The 27,925-nt window shown below is 40.7% G+C and overlaps 5 protein-coding genes across 8 annotated transcripts; 2 read left to right on the top strand and 3 right to left on the bottom strand.

The window, feature by feature from the left end:
• Nucleotides 1-416: 416 nt before the first annotated feature.
• cdc42ep5 (CDC42 effector protein (Rho GTPase binding) 5) lies at nucleotides 417-3,333 on the top strand. Its single transcript, XM_038711275.1, has 2 exons — nucleotides 417-574; nucleotides 1,436-3,333. The coding sequence occupies exon 2, from the start codon at nucleotides 1,438-1,440 to the stop codon at nucleotides 2,398-2,400; it is 963 nt and encodes a 320-aa protein (XP_038567203.1). The 5' UTR covers nucleotides 417-574; nucleotides 1,436-1,437; the 3' UTR covers nucleotides 2,401-3,333.
• A 197-nt stretch (nucleotides 3,334-3,530) lies between these two features.
• Nucleotides 3,531-9,081, bottom strand: grwd1 (glutamate-rich WD repeat containing 1). Its single transcript, XM_038711272.1, has 7 exons — nucleotides 8,806-9,081; nucleotides 8,581-8,698; nucleotides 7,102-7,264; nucleotides 6,773-6,983; nucleotides 5,981-6,126; nucleotides 5,102-5,293; nucleotides 3,531-4,115 (listed from the first exon to the last, which is right to left on the bottom strand). The coding sequence occupies exons 1-7, from the start codon at nucleotides 9,026-9,028 to the stop codon at nucleotides 3,807-3,809; spliced, it is 1,362 nt and encodes a 453-aa protein (XP_038567200.1). The 5' UTR covers nucleotides 9,029-9,081; the 3' UTR covers nucleotides 3,531-3,806.
• A 1,221-nt stretch (nucleotides 9,082-10,302) lies between these two features.
• On the bottom strand, nucleotides 10,303-14,235 carry zgc:174888 (uncharacterized protein LOC558116 homolog). The gene is made up of 5 exons (XM_038711276.1): nucleotides 13,687-14,235; nucleotides 13,217-13,323; nucleotides 12,695-12,766; nucleotides 12,251-12,397; nucleotides 10,303-12,030 (listed from the first exon to the last, which is right to left on the bottom strand). Exons 1-5 carry the CDS (start codon nucleotides 13,697-13,699, stop codon nucleotides 11,677-11,679), a joined length of 693 nt encoding a protein of 230 aa, XP_038567204.1. The 5' UTR covers nucleotides 13,700-14,235; the 3' UTR covers nucleotides 10,303-11,676.
• Nucleotides 14,236-15,792: 1,557 nt separating this feature from the next.
• flcn (folliculin) lies at nucleotides 15,793-21,331 on the bottom strand. Of its 2 annotated transcripts, none has more exons than XM_038711269.1 (12): nucleotides 21,190-21,331; nucleotides 20,819-21,037; nucleotides 20,469-20,627; nucleotides 20,128-20,349; nucleotides 19,837-20,003; nucleotides 19,642-19,733; nucleotides 18,589-18,752; nucleotides 18,036-18,149; nucleotides 17,046-17,169; nucleotides 16,784-16,909; nucleotides 16,500-16,602; nucleotides 15,793-16,397 (listed from the first exon to the last, which is right to left on the bottom strand). In XM_038711269.1, the coding sequence occupies exons 2-12, from the start codon at nucleotides 21,035-21,037 to the stop codon at nucleotides 16,190-16,192; spliced, it is 1,698 nt and encodes a 565-aa protein (XP_038567197.1). In that variant the 5' UTR covers nucleotides 21,190-21,331; the 3' UTR covers nucleotides 15,793-16,189. The 2 variants fall into 2 exon arrangements, with proteins under 2 accessions (XP_038567197.1, XP_038567198.1); XM_038711270.1 differs by having other exon boundaries at nucleotides 20,481-20,627.
• A 143-nt stretch (nucleotides 21,332-21,474) lies between these two features.
• leng9 (leukocyte receptor cluster (LRC) member 9) lies at nucleotides 21,475-27,623 on the top strand. Of its 3 annotated transcripts, none has more exons than XM_038711266.1 (8): nucleotides 21,475-21,505; nucleotides 22,062-22,187; nucleotides 23,740-23,833; nucleotides 24,275-24,402; nucleotides 24,555-24,881; nucleotides 24,994-25,258; nucleotides 26,205-26,325; nucleotides 26,429-27,623. In XM_038711266.1, the coding sequence occupies exons 1-8, from the start codon at nucleotides 21,478-21,480 to the stop codon at nucleotides 27,068-27,070; spliced, it is 1,731 nt and encodes a 576-aa protein (XP_038567194.1). In that variant the 5' UTR covers nucleotides 21,475-21,477; the 3' UTR covers nucleotides 27,071-27,623. The 3 variants fall into 3 exon arrangements, with proteins under 3 accessions (XP_038567194.1, XP_038567195.1, XP_038567196.1); XM_038711267.1 differs by lacking the exon at nucleotides 21,475-21,505 and adding an exon at nucleotides 21,640-21,751; XM_038711268.1 differs by lacking the exon at nucleotides 21,475-21,505 and adding an exon at nucleotides 21,761-21,790.
• Nucleotides 27,624-27,925: the final 302 nt, after the last annotated feature.

The raw sequence follows: 27,925 nt of genomic DNA, 5'->3' as shown, positions 1-27,925 counted from the left end.
CAGACCCTTCATAATAAACATAACCATAGCCTGAGTTTAGCCCAGGGAGGCTACCACTGAGGGTATAGGTTCATTGTTTTTTTTTCTATGAATTTGGGGATGTTATTTGGTGGGGTAGTTAAAACATAACATTTAGGTTGATTCCAGCATTTTTAAACTCACTTTTGCCAGCATGTTGGTCAATAAAACAGTAAGGCTTTATGTTACCAGTCACTGGTTACCTTGTTACCATGAACATTTAATTGGAAATTAAATTAGTCCAACATAACCTTTTAAAAAAAATCGACTCTGTTTATAAGAAGCCTGTGCAGAGATGACTGTTAGTCTCGTTTATATTTAACAAAGTCTGGTAAAGTCCACAGCTACTTTGATCCAGCACACCCCATTAACCGTCGCGTCACTTCCTCACCCCATCGCCCATCCCTTTGGAAAGGAAAAGAAAATTCACACAGACAACCGACGGCGAGAAAAAAGAGCGAGGGAAAAGGCGAGAGGGAAGCGAAAGCAAAAAGACAGATGAAAGAGTTGGATACTGCGGAGGGAGCCCACCAGATACCTGAATATACTCTTTAAAGTAAGTTTTCCATACTTGTGAATGTTTTGATAACGCTCACTCAAATTGATTAGTTTTACAAACGTTCCTCTCACTGCTTTGTCAGTAAGTGTAGCTCTTGCGTGCTCTTCTTATTTATACATGATATATTTAACTAATGTAATGTTCTATTTAGGCTACTTTGATTACAATTGGAAAGTCCTGGGGGTTGGGGTAGGCCCGTAAGCCCCCTCACCTCCCAAAATCCAACTCTCACACACACACACACACACACATACACACACACACAAAAAAAATAATGATGTCTCCAATGTGCTCTGGTTTGCAGTGTATGATAATGTTTAACAAAATATAAAGTGGTTTAGCTTGTAAAACATAATCAAATTATTGGGGTGATATTGGCTTCCATCCACAGTAATAATATTTAACCTCAAATGTTGCATTAAATGCTGAAATCTCAATGTAAAGCCCATGGAAGCAGCACAGCTAAATGGCTTTGGTGTCATATATTCAGTTTTTTGTAGAGAAAGTTACAGTCTTGTTTTTGTCCACATAAACCCCTGAGGGTAAAGAGAAGTATGTGCTAGCATTGCATGAGTGTGCTTCAAGTACAAGTCTCAGCATGGCCTTCACAGAGCACCAGTGCCAAAGTGCTCATTGGTTTCCTACAATGTTGCACAACATGATGAAGTGTTGACGCTGCCTTGTCTTATCAGCAGGCTGGTCTCGGGCTCCATATGTCCCTTTCTGCACAATTTTAGGCAGCACTATGTTATCTTATTTGTTCAGAGTATTTCTGTAATTCAGTCCATGCTATCATATATAAATTAGAATGACCCCTCTCCCTGTTTTCCCTCTTCTTCCCTTCCAATCTGTCTACAGTCATGCCGCTGCACAAATCAACTCGGGCCCCTCGGCTGGACCCTACCATGATCTCTGCGCCACTGGGTGACTTTCGCCACACCATGCACATTGGGAGGGGAGGTGATGCCTTTGGGGACACCTCCTTCCTGTCCACTCTCGGCCCAAGCCCGAGCCCGACCCAGAGCCTGTCCAGCCCTGATCTGGGGAGTCCGGGGATCACGCCAACTGCTGACCCTAAGGTGTCATTTAACCACAGTGATCTTTATACAGATGCGCCAGGGAGCCCACAGAACAATGAGCTTCAGCACTCTGAGTCAGTCTCCTCATTCACCCTGGATCTGGACCTGGATCTGGATCTAGGCCCGTCTATGCTGGGGGATGTACTAGGGGTGATGGATGGTTTAGAGCTGGACTCCAATGAGGGGGATATGTTCAGTCCCAAAAGTGGCACATCCTCTGTGGGCACAAAGCAGGGGAAAGGGGCCACGGAGGTGTCTGTGAGTACGCAAAACGAGCTGAATGGGAAGAACTTGGTTGGGTTGGATGGAAACCAGGCGGGAGACAGCAGGATACCAGACGGGAATGGGATCAAGCCTAAGGGGCTCCGACCAAAAGTGCGATTCAGTGACAAACGAGAGGAGATCATTCGCCAAGCGTCTGAAGAGGAAGGGGCTCCAGGGATTGACTTCCAGGACGAGGATCAGCTGGCGTGTTGTAGTCCGACGAGGGGTGAGAGTGAAAGGGGGGAGAGCATAGTCGGTGGAGGTGAAACGGAGTTCACCAATCACAAGGTAGATTTGCCACCTAGTCCATCCTCGTCACACAGCTCCGAGTATGAAGGAGTCACCTCATTGGACAGGAGGAGGGTCAACAGCTGCCAATCAGAGACTGAATCAGAAGAAGAGGAGGAAGAGGAGGGGGCGGAGGAAGTAGGAAGGGGCTATACATTTGAAGATGAGTTTGATGATGAAATTGGTCTATAGGGGATCAGTACGGTTTCCCCTTGAAAAAAGGTTTTTGCTGTCAAGTAAATCAAGTATACTGTATTTTCCTAAACTCATAATTTCAGTATCATTTGAATGGGAGGCCTAAACCGTATGCAAACTGGATTTTTCAAGACTCAGTTCGACGATGTTGCTCAACTGGAAAAGACAGTTGATGTTTTAGCTATAAGGGTAACAGATTTGCAAAAGACGTGTCATTATGATGAGAAAAACCAATGTGTCATGTAGGATATTACAGTGAAAGGTTTGTAGCACTTTGATTTATTTCATTTGCCTTGAAGCTTTACTATGAAACTGATGCTCAGTGGAAATTTGATTCAGGCTAATGACACTCTGTTTATTTTTACTTTCTTATATTTGCCATATAAAGCTTTATTGAGCTTTATGTTATAGTGCCTTAAAGGGAGCTGTATGCTTACATTATTGTACCCAATGTCTTAATAGTTATTTTTCATATTGCATGTTTATTACAGTCTCCATGTCTTGTCTCTTGATGTTGAAGCTTTACAAATGGTTCCCAGAGACGCGTCAGAAAATAAATGTATCCTGTGTTTGTGTAATTACTGTGAATTTGTCACATTCCAAGTCTGACAGCGCAGTTTCTCTGCTTCAGACCAAATCACATCTGGTTTCATAGTGCAGTTATTTAGCAAGTTACCAAAGCTTTTCTTTGGGCTATGGGGCTGGACTAAATCTAAAATGCAAAAACAATCACGGGATTTAAATTTCAATTGTAAACCAGGTGGTATATTGTTGTACGCGTTTTCTGCTTGTATTACGCCTGTTTTTGAGAAATACTTCATAATGCTGTAAAAGAGGGAGAAATCTGTTGAAAATGCTGGTTTAAACACACGTGTTAGCCTGTGGTTTAATAAGGAAACAATAAAACAATTATTGGGATTTAAAAATATTCACCAGCCGTGGTTATGACTTATTTCTTCGGAACAGACTCCAGTGCAAATCTGGATAAAAAAAAAAAGTTTCAGTGTGACTCTGAAGATCCTTAGGCCCTAATTTATAACCACTGTAATAAAGTATTTGTGCTTTTCTATATTATAAGTAAAAAAAAACAACAACAAATAGAGTAGACCATGGTCTCTTTGAAAACATTAATTTCAGAAAACACAACCATAGTTTTATTTAATTTTAAGCATGCAATAGGGAATGCCTAAAATAGTTCACACATCTGTAAAACATACAGACTATGTAGTTCACCATATGGCGCCTATGTTGGCCAATAAATGTCAAAAAAGAATTATTACCTACACAGCTGAGTTATGTACATTATTAAAAATATTGGGGTTTGCTGCTTATTACACATACACATGAATGTGTACTACTCATGTAAATGCAAAATCATCCGTTTCCTCACACGCACACAGACACTATACAGATATTGTCCTGAACACGTTGAATCCCGACAGAGCCGTGGAGATCATCACACCAGGTATCTGTGGGTGCCAGTGGATCTCCTTGATCTCTGACTGACCCTGGTGTAGGAACAGTAGTTGGGGGGGTAAGTCCTTCACCCCCTCCACCCTGGCACCCACATCACATGACTCCACAGACAGATCCCACTGGCTGATGACGTCGTCCGCTCCCGAGGCAGCGAACACGCTAGAGTCTACAGGGCTCCACTCCACGGACGTGACTGGAGCGCTGTGCTGCTTGAAGTTCGCCACAGGACGCCCGGTCTACAGGTACAGGTGGAACAAGAGCACCTAGTTATGACGACTATTCATCCCGCACAGTATCAGGCTACAAAAGTATCACTCCTAACACAAACAATGATTTATAAATTAACAGGCACCAAGAAATATGAACACATTATTCCTGTTCTAGCCAGCTTACACTGGCTGCCAACTATGTTCTGTATTGATTTCAAGCACTTAAATGATCATGCTCCAAATTATATGAAAGATTTATTGACCCCCTAGGTGCTGGGGCATTCCCTTAGATAGTTTAGATTAGTGGATCTGCTGGTTATTCCTAGATCCTGGCTTGTGACAAAAGTTGACCGGCCTTTGCTGTTTAATCCATTCTTAAAACGCACTTTTATAGAAAGGGTTTAAGAATATTGAATATGTTGCCATCAGTGCAGGGACGTCCCTCTCTAACTTCAAGAAGCTCTTGAAAACTCATCTCCGACAAGAACACTTCCTCTCATAACAGCTCTAACATGCACTGTCTGTGCTCTTCTTCTTCTATCCCCTTACAATTATCTTGTATTGATTGCACTTTTTGTCAACTCTTACTTCTTTCCCTAGGTATTTACCCCATTGATGTGATGTGTGCTATTAGCTCTTACTAATATTTATTAGTGCTCTTACTAGTATGTATTGTCAGTTTTCTTTAAAGCGCTGTGTTTTAAAGGCAAATTTAAAATGGATTCCTGTATCAGGAAGTTGACTGCGGAAAAAAATACACTATTGTATAACAGGCACATGATGGAGCAAATATTATTAAGGCGGGGGTGCCAAACCTGTAAAGGTGATTATCTCATGATGAAATACCGCACTCTTGGGGGGGTTACTGTGATGACACACCCTTGTCAAACAGTAAGATCTTCACTCTGTGCCATACAGTAATAACTTTTTACTTGTCAACTGATGTATCTTGCTTTCTAATAAAGTTACTGACTTTAGATATTCAAATTAAACAATTTCCTCTTGGTTTTTACCTTAAACTGTCGCAAGTCCCATACTTTCAGAAGCCCATCGTCCCCTCCGGACAGGATGAATGGTTCGCTCCTGTTCCAGCTGATCACATTGACATCAGAAGAGTGAGCTTCACTGGCTGAAAGCATTGAATTGGGCGGGGCACGGATGTCCCAGATACGAATAGACTGATCCACCGAACAAGATGCAAAAACCTGTGGCAAACAAAAGAGCACAGATTCTAAGATTTGAACTGTGGATCAAATCTAAACAAAACAAGATGTTATCATTTTTGCTCTGTCTTATTAGCATTCGGGACTGTGTGAGAGTTGGGCTTTCCGTGTTAATAATTTGTGCTTAATGATTTAATGATGAGAAATTACAGTCAACACCAGTGAGGTAGCGCCACAAGCCTGTTGAGAGTATACACTCATACAAGCAAAGAGGTGACAACCAACGTCAGGTTGTAGGATTCACATCATACCACTGACTAGTTTGGTGACTTATTATCTTATACTAACACTGCGATAGCACACATAGCTACAGTGTTAACAGGTCATATTAAAGTCAGCATAGTTTCATTCATTCCAATCATTCATGTCTGTCAACACACCCTGTTATTCCACCCAAACACCTGGAAAGCACTGGTGAGCTCAGTCTGACATCATTAATCCCTGCGGGCAAATTTAACCTCTGCTACTCCAGCTCTGAGGCCAGCGCTGCAGTCAGGAGGGAAGTGAGGACACTGATCGTGCATGTAAAATGCCAATATGCTCGTCTAATACTTTGCATGCGTGTATTTTCCCCGTCGGCCCTTGTGGGGTTTGAGCAGAGGATGCTCTTGCACTGAGCACCATCACCTCAGTCTGACCCACTACGTCACTACTTCCCTACAAACTCACTGTAGCTTCAGTGGGCGACCACTGCAGATCCTCCACAGACTTGCTGTGGGAGCTGAAAGGTCGTTGGTCAATCTGCCATGAAGTCCCTCCCTCTCGTGGCTCCCACACATGGATGTTCTTTTTGCAGTCTCCGCTGACGAGACGCCCTGATAGTAAAAAACTTCAGCTTTTGGTTAAAACACATATGACCGATCTACTTATTTAAGAGGAAATCTGATAACTTTAATGTTAAAATATTTGATTCCAATCCAATTCTAGTAGTTCACAAATGCTCTTTTTTTTTTTTTATTCTTTACTGTTCTACTCTAACATCTACACAAACAGCCATCCTGATGAGGGATCTTCTCTGAATTGACCCATTTGTTTTCTAATTTCATTCTTTGTGGTCGTGCACATTCTTGCCTCAATAAATATCAAGTTACAAGATTGCAGACCATTTTTTCTAAGCTATGTTTGTTACCTGTTAAGAAGGTTACGTTTTTGGTCCTGTTTGTCAGTTTCATGTTTAGCAGATTAACAGGTTTCAATGAAATTTGGTAGAAGGTTGGGGCACGGGCCAAGTAACTTTTTTGGATTTTTTTGGATCTAGCCCAACAGCATTTCATTTGTAAGCTGTAAGCGATTTGGTTGTCTCTGGCATGATAAAGTTGCAGCATGGGAATTTACACAGAATGCTCAGATGTTCAGGTGACAGAGGGAGCTACAGATAATGAGACAAAATTATAATTTATGTTGCGTAACTTCTGTTCTGAGTAGTATGCAAATTGCATTGCAGGTAAAGGCCACACTTACCAGGTACTGTAGGTGACCAATCAATTGCAAAGCCTTCAGTCATGTGTCCCGAGAAACTGTAGAGAGCTGTGGCTTCCTTCTGCTGTTTGATGAAAGCTGCCATTGCAGCAGAACTGTGGACGGCTTCCAACTGGGAATGGAGGTCAAATATTTCTACCTGCCCCTTCTCTGACCAGACAGCAGCCAAGGACTGCTCTCCACGACAGGTTACCTGGAAATTAAGAAGCAAAATCAGTAATGAGGAATCTTAAAACAAGCTCCGTTTCTTATACAGGAAACATAATGACTTAATTCATATACATGTCTGCCTAGATTGACGCATGACATACTCTGATTCTGTTAATCCCTCCATAGTGAGGCATCATGGCCAGTTCCATCTGTGGCTTCTTATCTTCATCCTCCTCCTCCTCCTCACTTTCTTCATCGCTGCTTTCCTCCCCTTCTTTTTCTTTCTCTGTTCCATGAAGGTTATACATGCGTATGACAAGAAGTCTGCAAACAAGTAAAATGATGCATTTAAACATGACAGAATGTCATCACATTGTTTCAGAGTGGTGCAAAGTTGTTATTTCAGAGTACAAAGAAGATAGCAAAAATGCTTAAAATAAATATAATGAGTTTTTAACCTCGTCTGTTATCTGTATTTAAGTGCTGAGTTTTAGTATGAAAACAAGCAAACCATTTTTACTTTTAAGAAGGAAAATCCCTGGCTCTTTTGATGCTGTGTGGATGATGTCAAAACAAAACTGAAACAGTGCAAAAAAACCCAAAACAACTGTACTACTGTAGTGTGAATCCGGTCTCTGTGCTTACATTTCCAAAACAGTGATAATTGTTTGGACGTACTTGTTCTGCACATAAAATCAAATAAAAAGGAAAACACATAATGCATAACTATATTTTAGCTATTAGTATTGTTAATATCCAAAAATCACAATAAAAAGGGTTAGGTAAAAGAAAACTGAGTGTTGATGCTATACTGTCTATATGGTTGTTAAACAAGTGGGCTTAACGTGTCGGTCTTTTCAGTTCATCTTCCTTTAACAAAACAGTAATTAAGTCTCATTACAATTTCCAATTAATGTTTTCTTAAATACAAGGATGTCAGACTTAGCAGTCTGAGAGAGATGAGAGAGCTCATGACAGAGGAATCAAGCCAAGCCCTTAAGCTGAGTGACTAATTAACAACCAATTAATTAATAATTAATTAAACTAACTAATTGACTGTGTGTCTAATCATCAAAACCCATCTAGGAACTATAATAACTGATTATAAAAAGGTCTAGCAAGTGCTGTTCTTAACTGAAATGATTTAGTATTTTTACATTCTGCTACTTTATACTTCTATTTCACTACATTGAAGAGGCCCTTTTACTATTTTGTACAGAGGACATTTGTAATTAAGTGTGGTACTGCTACTTGCTAAATTTCTAAAGGCCTTGTACACCCACGCAGGTGTTTTCAGGACATTTTTCTAATAGATGTCTGCCTAGGTGAATGTGTGCAGCGCTTGGCTAGGAATTACGGGAGTTCACCAAAGACCATAGCTGTGCCCAAGGTCCACACTACACAGTAACTCTAAACAGGTTAGTATGTTGTTTGTTTACATTGACACACACACACACACTTTTTCTATTGCTGTTGTCTGGAGACCATTATTGACACATTCTTGGTAAAGCAACACTGTATTTATAATCTTAAAAGCCATGTTACTTTTAAGTTAACTTTATTACGAGTAGTATGAGAAAAAACTTGCACAGTATTGCAGTATTGATGAAGTTTATGTTGTCAGGAGGTTGCTAGCCTACCTGTTGCTCTGAGCTGTATCTGCCTGCGTGCCCGCACAGAGCAGCATGGACAGAGGAAACTGCTCCCTGCCGTCTCCATCTCCATCTCTCAGGATGTCGAAGCTCAGACATGGAGCACCTGACCACAAACAACAAAATAATGCTAAATTAATACCGCGTGTCCTGCACGATCACAACAGCTTTAAAGAGACACCAGCATGGCTAACTTCAGCTGCTTCAACTTGCCTGTTTGGCACTCGTGGTACATGCGGTACGCGGACCGGTCCATCTCCAGCTCCTCTCCGGGCTTCAGGGGCTCGATCCCGGGGACGTACACTTTCTTCTCCCCCTCTCCGTCCGCTCCTTCCTCCTCCATCTCTACTCCTTCATCCTCGTCGCTGCCCGCTTCGTCCATCTCCTCCATCTCGCCTCCTTCCTCGGCAAACGTGTCCTCATCGGGCGCAGACATCTTGGCAGAGGCCAGCGTTTGCTTACTTCCGGTATGCGGAATGGCCACGTGGTTTAAACACCCTGCACGGTCACCCCTCCCCTCCCTGTCTCTCCCCTCTCTCTCTCCCTGTCTCCCTCCATTTACGGGAATTCAGCTGGCTTGGCGCTTGGATCCCTGCTGCCAGGAAAAAAAAAAATCAGACTTGCAAATATTTGTCTCTGAAATTTCCCAAACTGCAATGCTTCAACATAAATGTTAATTCGACCTGATATAATTAGAGTTATGTGGATATTCACGGTGGTCTCCCCCTCCCCAGAGAACAACATTTGTCTAATTAAGAAACCCAATGGATCATTCCCACATTTTGAGGTCACATACTGACCCGGGACACGATCTCCCACATGCTCTGAGTGAGACAGATATTCCAAATAAATGCAACACTTGTAAGACCTGAACAGGGTAACACAGCCTGGTACTGACACTGGAGTCTGTAGGTCCTGTACCACCAGTTGTGGAAGACATCAGATCTTTTACTAAAAGTAGTCTATGTTGTAGAAATATACTGTTAACAGTAAAGTCCTGCAAAAAAATTGCATAAAACACAATTAAAGTACCAAAAGTAAAAGTACTCATGATGCAGACTGGCTAATTTACTATTAACAATTATTACAATTATTGATGCACTTTAATGTTGCAGCTGGTAAAGCTGGATCTGATTTTAATTTCTTTATTAACTGCTGGGTAGCTTGTGAATTTCTCTCTGGGAATAAATAAAGTCTTATCTTAACTTGTACTGATAAATCATTATTTATATGTTGATTGTATTTTGTTTTCTTAATCTTCAAAGTAACTGGTAACTAAAGTTATCAAATAAATGTAATGGAGAAAAAGTACAATATTTGCCCCTAAATAGTAGTGGAGTAGAAGCATAAAGTAGCAGAAAATGGAAATATTTAACTAAACTGTAAGTACCTCAAAAATGTACTTAAGTGCAGTACATGAGAAAATGTATGTCATTACTTTCCACCTCTGGTAGGAAACTATGGATCTGGCAACAGCTTCTAAGCTACATTTGGATAGACAGCCAGTCTTTGCCGGTAACAGGTACAGAAGAAAAGCAGCTGAGCCTTTTCTTACGTGTTTGTTTTCCTAATTTGTCCAACATTTTGTCCTCTAGCAGCACGATGAGCTCACTCTTTTGTAATTTGCATCTGTGTTACGTTTGTCCCTTCTTTCCAAATTCTGACATGAATTCAGTGCAAAAAGACTTCAATAAAAATGGAAGCCAAAAGCCGGTTCCCATAGTGGCCCAGGCTAAATTCTTCTGTATTTTAAGGATTATAAAAAAACAAGGAGGATCCTTTGAGGACAATGGTGCATATTACAGGCGTGGGTGTGTACAAGCAGGGGCAAGTGCGAGCACCGAATGGTGCACTCTTGTTTCTTGACAAAAGTCAGAACCTCTCAGGAGCCTCCAGAGTGCATTCCTCTCTCATGTACAACTCATCTTTCAATTTTTACAACCGATAAAAAAAATGTTTGTACATTAGGACTGACTCTTCAAAAGAGCCGATAGCAATGGTTGAGATAACATGAATGTGGACTCCAACACAAACTCTGTGTCCTGATGTTGTTATCTCTTTTACCTAAACAGTCAAAATACAAATATGTAAGTATTCTTACTGACAAATAATAGTAGACATACTCAGATCTTTTACAGAAGCAAAAGTAGCAATCCCACAATCTACTCTTACAAGTAAAAGTTCTGCATTTAAAATTATACTGAAGTATAACTATGCAAGCATTGTCAGAAAAATGTACTGAAAGTATCAAAAGTAAAAGTACTTAATGCAGAAAAATAGTCCCTGTGATTGCTATAATAATTATTTTAGGTTAGTATTGTTGATTCACTAAGCAAGCCAATTTTAACAGTATTTTAAATGTATCATATCTGTAAAGTAACCAGTAGCTCCAGCTTTCAGATAAATGTAGTGGGGTACAAATTACAATATTTCCAGTTGAAAGAAAGTATAGAAAGTGAAAATACTACATAAAGTATGTACAAGTATACCTCAAAAGCTGTACTTAAGTACAGTACTTGATTGAATGTACTTTCTATTACAGATGACAAACAGCAAAGACCACAATAAATATAGCTTACAACTCTTAGGATATTATTATATTATGTTATTATCTTATATTATATTATATTATAGTAAGTTAAACCAAAAACTAACAATGTATATATCTAAATGTCTTTAATTTAGAATTATGTACAAAAGTAAACGCCCTTAAACTGTAATATCTTACATTTACATAACATTCGTATTCTGTAAACAGTGATGAATTCCACATCAACAGACGATGGCTTATGTGCATTGGCTTGCTCAGCATTTATCTCTGGTTAGCATAAAGAGCATAGCTAGCTGGAGCTCGTGGCTTGCTCTAGAGAGGATGGCTATACGTTAATATGTGTGATATCAGTTGTTACAGAACACTGTTGGACAGTGAGCTTAGCTATGTGAACTAGCTTTTGGCATTAAATGCAACCTGTGCATGTAACTTCATATTAACAAAGCAGAGACACAAATATAAGAAAACAAACATTCAGTGCCAGGAAATGTCTTGCATTTTGTGTGCATCATCAAAAAGATCTTTTTTAGCAACTATGGCAACAGCCACCAATAGAGTCTGAATAGCAAGGGGCTCCAGAGAGAAGCGTAATAGGATAGGGATGGAGGGCCACTGTTGGACGGGTGCAGTGTAATGTCTGTCTTCTTGTCAGGCTGTCCTTCCTCCGCGCTGCCGATAGCTCTTGTAGTCAAGAGTCTGGCCCTCGAGGGACCGTAGTCCTTCCTCTCCACAGAGGGGGGCAAAGTGGGCAGGGTGCAAGTTTCAATAGAAGGTAGGGCCCCAACGTCGAGCCATCGAGCAAAAAGTTCTGACGTGAGCTTGAGGAGTTCTTCAGGAGAGGAAGATAATGTGGAGAATTGGGCCAGGTCCGTCTCCTCCTGGAACCTCTGTGGTAAGAAAATAAAGAACAATCAAAGATTTACAGTCAAAGGTTAAGAAGCTTCCAGGAGCACAACTCTTACTAATGTACCTTTACATTAATAATTCATGTTTGAAACAAAAGAAATAAACATTATTTAACATTTTTTGCAGAATACATTCTGTATTTTGAACTTTTGAAGACAAGTCAAGGTATTATGGTAAGATATATTTGAAAGAAAACCCTACCTCTGTGTTTTTGTTCTTCTTTATAATTTTATCCAGTGTCTGTTTGAGATCGAGGATTAGGGAGTGGTTTAGGTGCTCATCCCAGAGGTTTCTGAGAAGCACATGCCAGGAATCCAGAAGCACTATTGCAGCAGGGAAGACACAACACTGCAGGGAACAGCAGAACAACCCCAAAGTTAAGTTTATTGTGCAAGGCACATGTGACTGCTCACCACAACAACCACATCAATTGTTCAATTACATGCAAGACTCCTGGCTACATGGTACAACAATCTTTTGCTAAACCAAGTATTTACAAGGCCGGTAACAGTAGCTGGAGATTAGGTAAAAGCTATCGATTGTCCTGTTAAAGAGACCAAAAGTTGCTTTAAGGTAAAGCCGGTGTATGACTAATTTATTGCAAATAGTACCTCACTTCCCCTTTTTATCTGATAAAGAACTCACCGGATCAGTTTCACAGAGCATGCTTTTTGTGTAGTGGTGCACTACATAGTAATCTTTAGGAAATACTGTCCGCTGGAAGAGAAAACAAAAGCAAAGAAAAAGGTGAGAATAAAGCCACACAGGATTAAATTAGTTAGAATTAATATTGTAATGATTACTATACTGAACTATAGTAATGACAACATAAAAATGTAAAGAAAACAACATAACCACAGAGGTGAAACTACACATTATTTAATTCCTTTGACTTTTAAGAGCCACACGTGTCAGTCGTAAACTTCTCATCTGATAATTTATGAAATGACAAGGTGGAGTTGATCATTATCATCAAAGAGAAAGATCTTCAACTTTGACCACCTCTTTCTAACAACTAACGGAAGACAGTCAATAAAAGTGACTGTATTCTTTAAAGCATATTAAATACAGTTGGTAAGAACAAAAATCATTCCTACAGAGAGAATGCTTTAGAAAAACTAAAAGGAATCATAAATCATAAAACAAAGTAAAAACATTTTAACTTACAAATCCAGTCGGATTGGAGTCGATTGTCGCTTTAATGTTTTTCACACCTTCACAGTCAAAGTCACATCCACCACATTGGACAGTCAAGAGTGATAGCAACAGCAAAACTGTTTGAGGCATGAGTAAGAAGGAAAGAGACTCAATTCTTAAACACATTCAGATAATTGATGGAAACTTTCTGTGGTTGTTCAAACTGCATACCCACTAAGGAACATCACATCATTTCCTGCCTCAATTACCTATTTCTGCAGAAAAACAATGCAACATGGTCTGTCGTTGCAACATTTATAATTGAATTAAGACACCGGAAATGCTATTGTAAAAGCACAAATGACACAACAAATGAGTTGTAATTCCCAGATTAGAATTGACTATTTAATAACCAGTTCCAAAGTTCCATTATTTTCCTACAGACGTTGAAAAGAAAGTTTGCAAAATGCAATAACATGCTCCTAGTAGTTGTTTCTCACCTGGCAGTGACATCCTTTTTATCTTTCTAAGAATGGACACTTCTCCATTTCTCTTGTTGACGGCAATCACTCTGCAGACGGGTTTCTGTGTCAGTCTGTGAAAGGCAAAGTTCCCTCCTCTGTGGTTTCTTGAGGTCTTTGACACAGAGCACGTTGCTGTGTCTGCTTCACGGCTTGATATTTAGTCTTCTTGCTGACATCCCTTTACACATTCCTTCCTTTTGAGTTCCTTTTGTACTTTCCAAAAAAGTGCCTCATTTATCCTCTCACGCCATCCTGCTCTCTCACTTTGGATTTTCCCACTTAAGCCTGACTGGCTGGAGCCTTTTCCTATGAAAGCTTTTGTTTGTTTTTTACTATATCTCTTTCCCTTTCCCTTTCTCCCTCTCACTACTGACCTAGAATCTTCCTGAACAGCCTAATTTGATTCACTCCCCTCTCCCTCGAAACTGGTTAATGGATAAAGCGGGAGGGACACTGGCCTGCTCTTCTCTATCTCTCCCTCTGGCCACTCTGTGTATCCTCACTCCGCTCAAAGTGAAAGTGCTATGTGGGATTGCTTGTCTGCTCCCTTTAAGTCTCGGCCACTCCCACTGCCACACGTTTTACCTCACTATTGACTGACCCGGCCCCCTCCCCCCCTGCGCCCCTACATTCCCTGACACCCACCCTCTTACCCTTATCCTCCCCCCTCCAAAACAGGCCCAAGGAGGCTTAGTCATGCAGTTGGAGCGTATGTTTTTCATTTGGACTCTCCCCCACACCTCTGTCCCTGTGGATCCCTTGGTCTTTATCCCTCCAAAGTCAGTGCGCAATGGCATCCTGCTTAATCATCACATGATCTATTTTTTTTATATTTAATGAAAAATCACATTCCTTGAACAACTGACAAAGAGTATTGCAACACTACATTGCCAGAACCTGCAAGTCATTCCACATGTGACAGCTTTCTGTAGTCATTACTGTTAAAAGTGTCTCCACAGAGGTGGATAGTGCAATTGTGATGTGTAATTTTGGGCACTGCTGTCATCATCCTGTTTGTAATGTGTTGTTCTGTCCCCTCAGGTTATGTGAAGTGTTGTGTTATTTTGGTTTTGGTGTTAGATGTCAGGAGAAGGGGTAATTATTAATGAAAGGAAGGAAGTAAAAAGTAGTTTTTTTGTGTCAAAGAGGGCTTGTTCTGCTGTGTGTCCTTTTTTTGAACACAAGCCAAAAGAAGCAAGAACGTTTCCCAAAGTCCCATCTCTGTTCAGGGGAAAGGGAAACTAGAGAGCAAAGCATCAATGCTCCCAGAGGCATCATCAATTCGAAACCTCTTCGCTTATAGTATGTGTTTTAAAGACGAGCATAAATATCCAGTCATCGTGACGTCTTCCTGTTTAATTCATCGCTTGCATATTGAGGGAAGTAAATATCTAACTGATATGTGGGGGTGTTGCACATCATGTTTGTGCTTCAATTTAGTGAAACTTGCAAAATGAAATCCAGATTTGAGTTAGGCAGAGAAAAGCATAACAAAAAAAGTCAGTCTATTAGGACACAGTAGCGTAGTAGCAATATTGAGAAGTTCCATTATCTTATCCATTTTACAAGGAAAGCTAGTCACTGCTGATGTATACAAATTAATTTTTCCTTGTAATTTACTACAAATGATGTAGTTATTTCTATGTAAAAGTTTATGTCACAAAGAAAAAGAGCAGCCTCCGCAATTTAAACAAAGCCGTATGTTGCCGAATTTTATTGACTGAAGCTTCAGCAAGGCAGGCTCAAATAACTGTGGAATGAAAAGGAAAAACTCTGCTTTTTAGTGGATCAGTGTGCGACTGGCTCATTAGGCAGCCAAAATCCTGCTGATGTGGTCGGCCGTACTAGAGCAAGGGCGTGTTATGCAACGATTTTGTACAGAACACCAGAAAACCTTAAAAGTGTTGTATTACACCAACTGAGACTTGTTGGCTGTCAGCCAGTCAAACAAGTGAGTGGGAGCTGGCAGAAAAATGCTGCTCTCCTCCTCCAACTCGCTGTTGCTCACTTTCTTAGTTCTTTCTATTTGCCACCAGATGGAGCCAATTGTGGAATAAAAAAAAGAAGAAAAAAACAAGGACCTCAGAGCATTCACATTTGTTTATTTCATTTTAAAACATAAGCAAAACAGTAAACAAAGTGCAAAGTCGTTCTGTAATAAGTTAAACTTCACATATTAGTATGAATAGGTATTTTACAGTAATTCCCTTTGACAAACAAAAATGCTCATACATTATCCAGACTGACTGAATTTGTTAGTCTGTGCAGGATTAGGAACAGTAGATTTCCCATTACTTAAAAAGGCAATAATGGATGATGCCAAAGATTTGATCCATTCACATTCCTCTTTTATCATGCTGAAAGTCCCGGCTGATAAAAACATTTTGCTTTCACTTTCCTTCCTTTAGTATTCCCCCTTCTTTTAAGCCCCCTTTTCTCCCTCTAACCCTCCCTCCTCCTCTTTCTTCACCTCTCTTTGTCACTGGCTGGGACTCCTTTCCCCTCCTCGGACAGCTGTCATTAAATGGCTCTTGTAGGTTTTGCTGAGTCCAGTCATCCAGAACTTGAGCAGCCTGACATTGTCCTCCTCGCCAGGCCCAGTGGCACCAAGGAGGGCCAGAACCTTCTGGGTATCCTCCCTCCCTCGCCCGTCCACTTTGGAGAACTTGAACAGCACTTTGACTTTACTGAAATAGAGAGAATCAATTATGAGAAGGCTTTCGTATGCAAAGTGGTAAAGTCTTACTTAAACCCAGGTGGTCTTCATATTAACAATGCATTTTACTCACTTCATCCACTCTTCCTTCAGACACAACAGGCAGTGCGATACAACGTCCACAGACAAGTTCTCGTTAGACAGGGCCACCTCCAGCTTGTTCAATAACAAGGGACCTGGAAAAAGAGCACAAACAAATGAAACAAATTAAACCTGGCCCACATGAGCATCACTTTGATGCAGATTCAGATCTAAATAATCAGTGAAAAAAAGGTCTAAAAGGACTGCATATTTTTGACACTGTGAGTGGCAGCAAACCTACAGTGACTATTTATAAATGTAGGTATGTGCGCTCACCCCTGTCTGTGGGCTGTGTGTTGGCACTGCTGATGGTGAACTGATAAAGTGAGGAGATATCGTCTTCACCCATGGATGAAATCTGACAGCCTCTCTCTGAACTGACATCCACCAGCACTGAAAACTCTGCAGGACGAACAAAAGGAAAATTAAGTCAACACGATATGACCTGCATCAACAAGCCTGCAGTTTGCAACAGCAGCTCTCTGTGAGGTTTCACACAGTAATCTATCACAGTGTAAGTCTATGGACTGTGTTGTACCTGAGGAGCTGACATGGGTTGGAATAAGGACATCTGGACTGAGACCCAGGAAGTTGCATTTGTAGGCCTCCTCATACTGAGCACTGTATGGCACAGAACGCACACAGCCTACTGGGAGCAAAGACTGATGGGAAACAGGACAAAAGATTCAGATTATAAACATGGTGGCTGCCTTTTTCATGGATGGCATTTTGACAAGTCTCAGTAGGAAAAGCACAGGTGTAAGTAATAAAATGATTCATGGTTGAATTCCATTTAGGTGCTTCAGTTTAAGGGTACTGGTGTTCTTCATGCTGCCACACTGTTACACTTACCAGGACACTGGAATACAACAGAGCTACTGTTATTGTTATTAGTAACAGCTTTTCCCACTATTAAAAGCAGCAGAAAATGTGCTGCTATGTTTTCGGTAACGGATATTGAAAAAAAAATATAAAGATTATTACCAATTATTTAAACTCAAATATTTTTCAACAGTCACAAGGAACAATAATTGTATAATGAAAACTGCTACATGCTCTGTCTTGTTGCATAGAAAGATGAGAGAAGCATGTACAGGCAATGGAAAGTTCAAGGTGTGTAATGGGAACATAAACAATAATATGTCTTCAGGCAAGAACTGGAAGTTAGAAAAAAACAACAACAAACTTTACTTAAGTGAATGAACATTTTTTCTTTAAGGAAAACTAACTGAAACCCAATCAACTGTAATCAGTTTATATCACATGAAGATGATTATTTAAGACGGTATTAGTCATTTTTAATTAATCATAACATGAAACGTAAGTGTTTAATGTTAGATGATTGTAGTTACAATTGTGTTATACTAAGCTGCATTTAACTAATGGCGCATTATTTACGCCGTAGCTCAACTGATGAGGATCCTCACAGGTGTTACCCCTTGTCTTAATTATATTTCCCCACATCATAATGACACTATCTCTCCTAAAGAAAGGAAGAAAGGGATACAGTAGCATAGGAGTAGAGTACCCTGAGCACAGTAAAAGCTGATTGAATGAGCCCGGGGTCTGCGCCTCTCCATATGACCTGATTTCCCATGAGCACATGCCACACCAGCTGACGAAACTCCACCGCCCCGAGGACCTGCAGAACAAATCAGAATGTGATGTACAGGAACTCATAGATACAGTATGTGTGCTATTGTTAATTATTTTAATTGTTGTTCTATTCTAATTGTAAATTAACATGTGTGTATATGTTCTGTGTGTGCAGCGTGAAGGGGGCTACAATTGGAATTTCATTGTGCAGGCTTGCGTTGTAGAATGACATGAAATGAATGAAATGTACCTTGAACCTTGAAATTGTGAATGACTAAAATGTATCAGATTGTGCCAAAAAACTATAAATTCTTGCAAAAAACTAAATCTTGTCTGTCATGCTCTTCCTAGTCGGAGGTTGAGGAAACAATGTAACTGAGCTTTTTAATCTCCTTTCTTTTTCAGTTTTCTGAAAACTTACATAGTTAATTTAACATAATTATGAATGACAAATTGACAAGCTAAAAAAACGTCCCTAACTTTACCTGTCTCAAATGCCTCAGGGACCAAAACTTTGGACCGGGTAATTCATCTAATTTTGCGTCATCAAACAGGAAGTCGTGGCCCAGCTCGGTCTCCGATGGGTGCCGCTGTGACTTAGAACCGCCTCCTTCTGCTCCCTCCCAGCAGCTCATTTCCTCCTCTTGCTCTTTTGGAAACAGAGAATGACATAAAAATAGAAATAGCGATGACCAAATGTTTTCAAGCCGAAGTTCATTACAAATGGGGAGATTCCCCAGGAAATTATTAAAAAGATCTGGCTCTATATCAACTCTATTTTCGAACCAACTTCAGTACTGTATAAGCTCTCCACTTATCTATGACAATAATGTAACTGGGTAAAATAATAATAATCTATGATAATTTCAATACCAATCCTACCAGACTTCCACTGATACAAGTCAGCACATTCCCTGCAGTATCAGAATTACCGAATCTGTACCACATTAAAAAAACTATTAAAAAAAAACTTTTTATCTATTTGTACACATTGGCATTTTTATATGAGCTGCTTTAAGATCGCTTATTTTTGATGAATTTATTTATTTTATTATGTTGTAAATGCTACAAAAAAGTTAATTTACTCACAATATTAATATGGGTGTAAGGGGTATTAAAATTCCACAATCTAAGAGCTGTGCTGGACTTAAATATCTAATCTTTTAATCACTTTCTAAATCTTGACTGATAATTGTGAAAACCCTTTCTGGAAAGGCAGTGTATTTGAGTACAATGCTTAAATTAATCACTTTGTTTTTTTAGTGCCTCCGCACTGACTGACCCAGTGAATCAGACTCATACAAGAGACTTTTCAGACTGATGATAAAACCATCTGACATCTGGTGACATCATCCTCCATCTAGAGGCCTAACCTTTCCTGGAAGGCAAGACATATTGAAGCGTTGCCCAAGTAAATTATATTTCCATTGTTTTTGCTTTGTCACTGGACAGTTTTTCTTGAACAGGTGTTACTTGGGTAAAAACAAAAGTTACATAATAGTTGCCTGACCCTGTTAAATTAAAGACAATGTATTTACCAGTCTGTCTCTCTATGAGCACCAGTGTGTCCTCAGTGGGGGCTCCCTCCAGCAGCTTCTCTGTCAGACGACTACCACAGGCCTTCAGCAGCCTGGAGACAATGTGAAAACACAAATATAGGTCAAGGTAAGTGATTACTTGGATAAAGACAACTGCTTGTGTGATATAGTGGGACTGACAGTACATCGACTCACCAGCTAAAGGAGGAGTGCAGGCTGGCCCAGAGGTTGGGATGCTGGGTAAGAGACGTTAGTGATCGGGCTGCGTTGCCACTCCTTTGGTGCGGGAAAACTGCAGGTGAAAAGACACTGTTCATCCTCACTGCTCGCTGGGGACAAACTCCTTGCTCATTGTCAAACACCTGATGGAGAGTACAGCACCAAGACATTAGGTGACCAAATAGATACATACCTTTGGAATAAGTCTTCATGTTCCTATTTGAGTAAACGGATTAAAGGCATGATATGTCCATGTGTCTACCCTACCTTGAGGGCTGTGCTTTGCAGGCTCTGTATAGTGAGTCTAAGATGGCGCAACAGGAAAGGCCAGGAGTTGATAAGGTAGATCCTGTCCATTGCTACCATGACAATACTGTACCATCGCTGGAAGCCCCTGGCGAGGCTGTCTTTGATAAAGAAGGTGTGTGAAAACACAAAACCATGCTGCTCATCTCCAAAGAAAATTGGCCCTTCACGGCCGGGACACACCTGACGAAACAGACAGAGAGGCGATAGGTGGAAGTAAATGTGGTGACAGAGGAATAAGAAAAGTGGTTTGAGAGATGGCATGAGACGTGTGACTCACACACACATACATACAGACGTACGTCACTGTTTACCTCACAGCTGAGGCTGCGTACGCAGGCCTGGCGGACCACGCTGAACAGCTGTGGCTGTCTGGGATGCTGGTGGCTCAGGAAGCGTATACCTGTTTCATCATCAATGCTCACAAAGCCTGGATGAGATGCAGGAAGAGATCGACATCCCTATGAGGCAAGGAGAAGAGGAAAATAATACTTTGAGACAGATGACAGGAATATGGACTCACCTGCATAGCAAAAAGGTTATAGCAAGAGTGTTATAGTGTAGACAGAGAGAAGAGAGAAGGGTGGTTCAGCTCAAATGGAGACAAGTTTCTGATAAGCATTCTGTCCTTGGCATGTCACCCTCCACTCACGTCACACATTTCTCCCCTCTGCGAGGCCGAGCTGTTGGCCCTCATAGTCAGCCCTTCACCTTCCCGGTCACCATCTCGGTCCCTGTCCCCGTCCCCATGCACTGGGACACCTGCCTGGGATGAAGGGGATGGAGATGGAGGGTGCAGTGCCTCAGTGCAAAACAGCGTCCGAGGGCCATGGAGCTCACAGAAGTGACAGAGAGCTACCAGAGCATTCATCTGAGAGGGAGAAAATTCACGTTTATTGTGCTGAATATGGTTTGATTTTGATGTAAGCGTTAACAAGCAGTTCATTACATAATTTCTGGTCAGTCACTGACATCACTAGGTCACACTAGGTCATTCAAGCTGTTAGTATCACATAGTCTTACCTTCAGTACAGAGCCAAGTTCAACAAATGACTGGTGCTCAGTGGTACCTCACAAAAGGACATTCATTTGTCGCGATGTCCATAAAGCCGTTATAAAAAGCAGCATATTAAAACAGAGGTATAAAACAAACTCAATTCTTCAATGAGTCCGTTTTTCCAAAATCCATGATCCTCAATGCCTCAGATTTAGGGATTTTCCACCTTTCTTGCTCTGTTTTCCTTCTGTGTAGCTGGTAACTGGCAATAACAGAGCATATCATGTGATTCAGAGTCACGCGCTCTACAGTCTATGACTCGAACACGAGTGACGCGTGGCAGTAAGCAGCTCTACCTTTTCTCAATTTTAATCGTTGAATCAAAAACATCTCGAGTATTTTTTAAATCATATGAGAGTCAGCAAACAGCAGCTGTATTTGCTAATATCGGGCTTCATGTAATGTTTCCACAAAAGCATGTTCAACGAAAAACAGATAGAAACTGCATTACCCAGAATTCCAGATGAGCTAAAAAAAAACCCTGAGGGTCAAAGTTCGATTAAAAAGTCAGAATCGTTTGCTCCTTTGGTTAGTATGTCAATAATTAAAAGAAAGTACATTTTCCAGGTGGTTTTATGGACGTGTTTATGTTGTAAATATTACGATAATTATTTCAGGAGTTGTTGTATTTTAAAGGGTTGTAATATCGTACAACGCTAACCAATCATTTCCGCATTAGCTAAATTGGAGTGGAGAACTCAGTTTTACAGTTTTAGGAGTGCCCGATTGTACTTTGTCTTTCTGTCAGATCCAACAAAGAAAACAAAGGTGTAGCAGCAAACACCAGAGTGATACAGCCCAGCATTTCTTTTAAGTAACTTTGCATTTTAAATCACAGGTTTGGGCATGGCATCAGACGGATTAGGGGGACCAGAGGACCACAGAGATGATGGGACCCACTTCACAGAGGCAGGGGTCCCCGTTGATTCCAACAGTGGCAAAGTCACCCTAAAAGCCACAGAAGGTAAATTACCCTGTGTAGCTTTACACATACTGATTCTGTTTGTTTTTTTAAAATGGGTCTACAGGGGTTATTAACTTCATTTGAGACATTATTTAACGATAGGTAAGTCCATATAATGCATCACATATTGAGCAGATTGTACATGTATGTATATACAACATGTACAGTAGATCTAGTAGTGACTGTTATTACTGAAATCAGTCTCTGACTCCTTTATAAGTAACTGACTATTATCAAATTCCTCAGTCTACAACACGTCTGTGTTACTGTGAGCAATGTGAGTTCTGGTAAGGTCTTATTTAGTCTATGCTATTATGTGCCTGGAGCCCCTTGCTGTGAAAAGGAAAGCTGAATGAGTGTGTGGACTACTGTAATGACATCCAACATTTTCCCTTCACTATGTTGGCCAGCTCTGCTGGAAAAGTGTCAGGAAGTGAGTCAAGAGCCGCCTCTAACCTCCAAATCCAATATGAGAATCTTTATGGTCTCCATATACTCCCACTTGTCTCACTGGGCTCAAATCCAGATAAACTTTCCTACGAAAACAGGCCTTCATAATAATTATTTTACCCAGTTACTTCCAGTCAGTTGCACTGAAATCTTTCGTCTGGAAGCAGTTGAAAGACTAGACGTCTGCTCATGTTCCCCCATGATCTGGGGAGCCTGCGCCAGCTATCTCTGATAATACAGCAAATACATAAAGGGTTTGGGCTGTGAATCACCTCCAGTTCTCCTATCTGGAAATAGGGTTGCAGCATGTGTGGCATGTGTTTGAGTTTACAGGCAATAGCGTCCCATCTACTTGGCTTGACATTTGAGTCCTCTGGGGGAGTCATTGCCACCTGTTACATGATTGATACTCTTTGGATCGTGGAGGAAATATAATGTTATACACATAATTTTTTCCCACTGCCAGTTTCCTCTTAGGGATTACTAACTTATTTATTTTTGATTTGAATTGTTAAGTGTAGTTTCAGACCTGCTTAATATAAGGACCAGAAGGAATCGAGTAAAATTGATTTTTAAGGACAGGATTAGGGATCTGGGATCATAGTTCCTGACATCTGTGACCTGGCACACATAAACATATTTCAGGGACATGGAGGCTTGTATAGGAGTCGCAACTCTACCGTATTGGAAACACGTGCAGAAAAAAACAGCAGAAACAGGTACTTCGTTCCCTGCTCCAAGTATGAATCTCACATAATGCTATATGTTGCTATAAGTGTTATTTTCATTTATCCAGCTTGCTTTAGTAAATAGTGAATGCTCTAATCTGAGGACATGCACGAGCAGGGTGTGACTTTCCTTTATACCTGTATTCCCTCTCTTCAGCACCCACTACCTTACTCTTTCTCAGTTTGGCTTCTAGGTTCACCTGTCTGGTGGGTTCCTCAGTTCAGTATTGACTGTAGCAGCAGAATTATGGGGCAGGCACGCTACATTTCCTAAGTTTCTTTAACTTAACTGAAATGCAGATCGGGATGTTGCTCACTTTCATTACAGTTTAATGACATGTCTGTCTTGCTTACTGTCACTCTATCATCGACAGAATCAGCACAACGGGATGAGGATGGGGTCAACGTGTGCCAATTTTTCCTGATGGGAAAGTGTCATTTTGGCCACAGATGTCGCTTGACTCACAGGTCTGCTCGCCTTATCTTGTTCAGCAAACTCACCAGCAAGATGAATTTTAATTTCCTAGTTGACATGAACATAATTCATTTTTAATAACTGCAACATTAAATGGATTTGCAGATTACCATATCACAAAGGCTGGTATTAAATAGATGGCTGTCTGAATGTTAATTCCTTATTGCTAAGCTCTATCTGGTTTTAGAAAAACAGTCTCTTTGGAAATTGAGGAGCTTGTTCTGTATTTTTTTATTTCAGTTGTTAATTACAGATCATATTGCACACCAGACAGAGACTGATACTTGACGCCATGACTAAATATGGGTGCTGCACAAAGTTCAGACATGAATCAGTGTCCAATGGAATTTAGAAATCTTCTTCCATTTGTCATGCTTTAAGAGAATGTACATTTTGATAATCTTTCCACTTTAGCTTTTACTCCTTTTTCATAGTGACCCATCAATAGATGATTCAGGGTCTGCGCCTCCTGACCAAAATGACGAACAGGATCGAGAGAAGGTGGAAAAACAAAAGAGGAAAGTCAACAAAGCAACAAAGCCAAAATACAACGAGGCGAAAGGTCACTCTATATCTAGCTAGTTTACATTGTCATCTGATAATGACAGCATACAACATCTTAAGAGGCCAATGTAACTTCTTTTAATCTTTAATCCCTTTTTTTCGTACATTAATATATTTTGACGCTTTATTTTATATCTTAATCTCACGCAGAGGTGAACAAAAAGCCTCGCATGCGCACAGCTGATGAAGTTATCTCTCGGATTCTGTGGGACCCGTCAGTGGATTCATCCGAATTCTTAGTGGGGTATGTGGATCGCTTTCTTGGTGTGCTGGAACGTCCTTTCAATGACTTCAACTGGGACACCGACCTCTGCGACTGTGATTACTCTACTGAGATGGCCCTGCCCAGACACAGGATCCAGTACTTCACCTACAGAGGGCACCGGGTCTGGGACCGCCACAGCAGGACTGACAGGGTGTTTGGTTCCACTGGTCAATCTCTGGCTCCCCCCTTTGGAGGAGAGGCGGAAGTAAAGGGTAAGAGAGGACCTTTTAGTGCTACCCCAATTACAAACTTACACAAAATTTACAAAAGCCAGCACACTCTACACGATATAACATGACCAAATAAAACCATTTCTTTCACAAGAAATAAACACAGAAGCCCAAGAACAACAACAACAAGACCTCCTTAATACAACAGAGGAGCAGCCACCTGCTGTCCGTGGGCAGGAAGAGAGTAAAACAGAGGACTGCAGTAATACCAAGAACACACATCTGGAGGAAGAGAAGCCGAGTGAGAGGAATACTCATACCCCTGACTCAGCACAAGCAGCTCCAAAGTGTAGAGGAAACACTTCTCAGGAGCAACAGGAATCACGAGGAGCACGTGTTCTGGAGGAGGCTGTAATTAGGTCTGGTGTTCATGCTCATCATTTAAATTTAACTGAGAACACATAGCAACACAAAAGAATAGCATTTTTAGTGTCTTCATACTCAGCCTGTTTCTTTAATCCAAAGTATCAACTTAAAGTCACAGAAGTTAGAGCTGCAACAATTTGTCGATCAACATAAAATACATTTTCTGCAACAATGTTAATAATCAAATAATAGTTTTATTCTTTTTTAAGCAAAAATATCAAATGTTTGCTGGTTCCAGCTTTTCAAATTTGATTAAATATTTTATGCATTTCTTTGTCATAGATGATAGTAAACTGAATGGCTGTGGGTTTTGGACAAAACAAGACATTTAATGACGTCACCTCGGACTGTGGGAAATTATAATAAACATTATTTGCAGATCTAAAATAGAATTTCAGTGAGAAGAGAATGATTTATATCAGATCCTTCACATTTGATTGGATTGCTCTTAGCTTTGGAGCAATCCAATTAGATTCTAAAGCGTGCATGGCTTAATGAATATGGCATTGCAGAGTGGAGCTGTAGAGGACTGGAAGAGGGAGAAATGAATATATCCGTCCTACACCACAGTCTTTAAGATGTGTGAACAAAGACACACTCTGACCCGGGATATTGCTCTGCTAGCTTCTACAACCCATTAGCTGTCAAGTGCTGTTTTATGTGATGGGTGGATTAGCTAGTTGCCCCAGTTTGACTGGAGAAACTTAATACTGTATGTAGTCATCAAAAATAAATAACATAGGGATTTTAATATAAAAATAAAACCTATATATTTGGTATATAACAATTAACACAAAGTTAGAACTCAGAACTCGGTTTTCTTTATTTCAAATTAAGACTTAACACACACTTAACACATTTAGGAAATTGTGTGTCTTAGAAAGCAATCTTGCTCTCCTGCCTCTTGAATAATTTTACTCACCTGTTTTGATTGTTTAGACTTGAGGTTTCAATAGATCAAATGTCCTTACCACAAAACGAAGGAGCTTGTGTAAACGAGGAGGGTGAGGAAAAGACCTCTGCAGAATGGCAAGAAAGCTGGGAGGATGAAGATGCTACGGTGGGTGACAACACAGTCCACCCTGAAATACGTTCTTGGTCTGCTATTCCAGTTCATGTTTAACACGGTGATTGTCGTTATGTTCCTGCTCTATTATACACAGAGCCAGAATCCATCAGCACCTCTGGAGCAGAGAGAGGAGGTGCATGGTGGTGGTCGTCCTCCAAAGAAACAACCCACTCACTTCATCACCTTCAGGGCCAACACTCCCGCTATCCTCTCTTCTTTCCAGCAGCTGCAGGAGGAGATCACTTCCCTTCTACCCTCCTCTGCTCCTTACTGGCAGACTGCGTCCAGCCTTCACGTCACCCTGTGCCTCCTGTCGCTGCCCGGCCCGGCTGAGGTAGCCGCTGCCAGAGAGATCCTCCGACGGTTTGCCCATTTGGATCGAAACCCCCCCGTGGCTCTAACCTTCCCTGTGAGACTGAAACATTTCAATGGGAGGGTGCTGTTCCTGAGCCCCCAGCCTCAGCTTCATCTCCAGCAGCTCAACAGCGGCCTGCAAGAGGCCTACAGGAAGGAGGGCTGGCTCCACAGGGACTCCTACAACCCACGCTACCACCTCACACTGGCCAAGGTAGATGGCAAGGAGGGAGACAGGATTTTTGAAGAGGTGGGGCACATGAAGGTGGGGAAGGGTTTAAATTTTGGCCGTCTACCAGTGAACACCTTACACCTTTGTGCCATGGGCGGTCCCAAAGTAGATGGTTTTTATGAGACTGTGTGCACAGTAACTCTTAGATGATAGAAGAGTGTCCCATTTTACACACTCACAAATGCACACACACACACACACACACACTACATAGATGCAGGTTAGCACCTAATGGGTATGACTGGATATAATACCTCTGACATTTGCACTGGCCATGTGGCCTTATCTACTAAATAAGTGTGTGTTTTAAGTTAAGTTAATTCAGATAAGATACACTTGAAATGATATCTTGGGTAAAACAAACATTTTTATATGAAGTCCTAAAAGAAGTAAAATGTAACGTGCTGTGGGACTGCAGCACAATGGCAAACACACAATTTTCAATTATTCTAAATGTTTTTAAGATGCGAGTGGATTCCACTACACTTAAATTACAATATGATTCAAATACATGTATTTACCTTATTGAATGCCTTTTAATCCATTAAGGGCCTACATTAGATGTCATTAATTCCCTAGTTCTAGCTTTTCCACTGTAAAGACATGCTGATGCTGCTGTACTATGTCTTATGTTATAGTAATATTAACATGCAAATGTGTGTTTTTTGACTGTTGGTTAAAATAAAGAGGCAATTTGAAGCAATTTTTCTTTTCTAAAATGTTATTGATTAAAATGAATAATTTCAATTGAGAAAATACTCAACAGATTGATTGATAATCACAGTAGTTGCAACTCTAGTCAAAAGGGAGCCCTCAGTGTAAATCAACTGTCAGTGCACACATCATCTGCTGTAGAAGCAGAGATTTTTCTTCTGTCATTAAACTCTCTGGACCCCCTGAGTAGAATACCTAATGTGTTTAAAATATTAAGAAATGTATTATCTGGTGGGCAACTTATCCACCACCATATCTACTGTTTCACAACTACACAGACCGGACATATAC

The sequence above is a fragment of the Micropterus salmoides genome, unplaced genomic scaffold (genome assembly GCF_014851395.1).
Source record: "Micropterus salmoides isolate LMB-PRFRI ecotype aquatic unplaced genomic scaffold, ASM1485139v1 Ms_hic_scaffold_11, whole genome shotgun sequence".
In the NCBI taxonomy this organism is placed as follows: domain Eukaryota; kingdom Metazoa; phylum Chordata; class Actinopteri; order Centrarchiformes; family Centrarchidae; genus Micropterus; species Micropterus salmoides.
The sequence above is the reverse complement of the archived record's forward strand: the minus strand, read 5'-3'. Positions and strand labels throughout refer to the sequence as shown.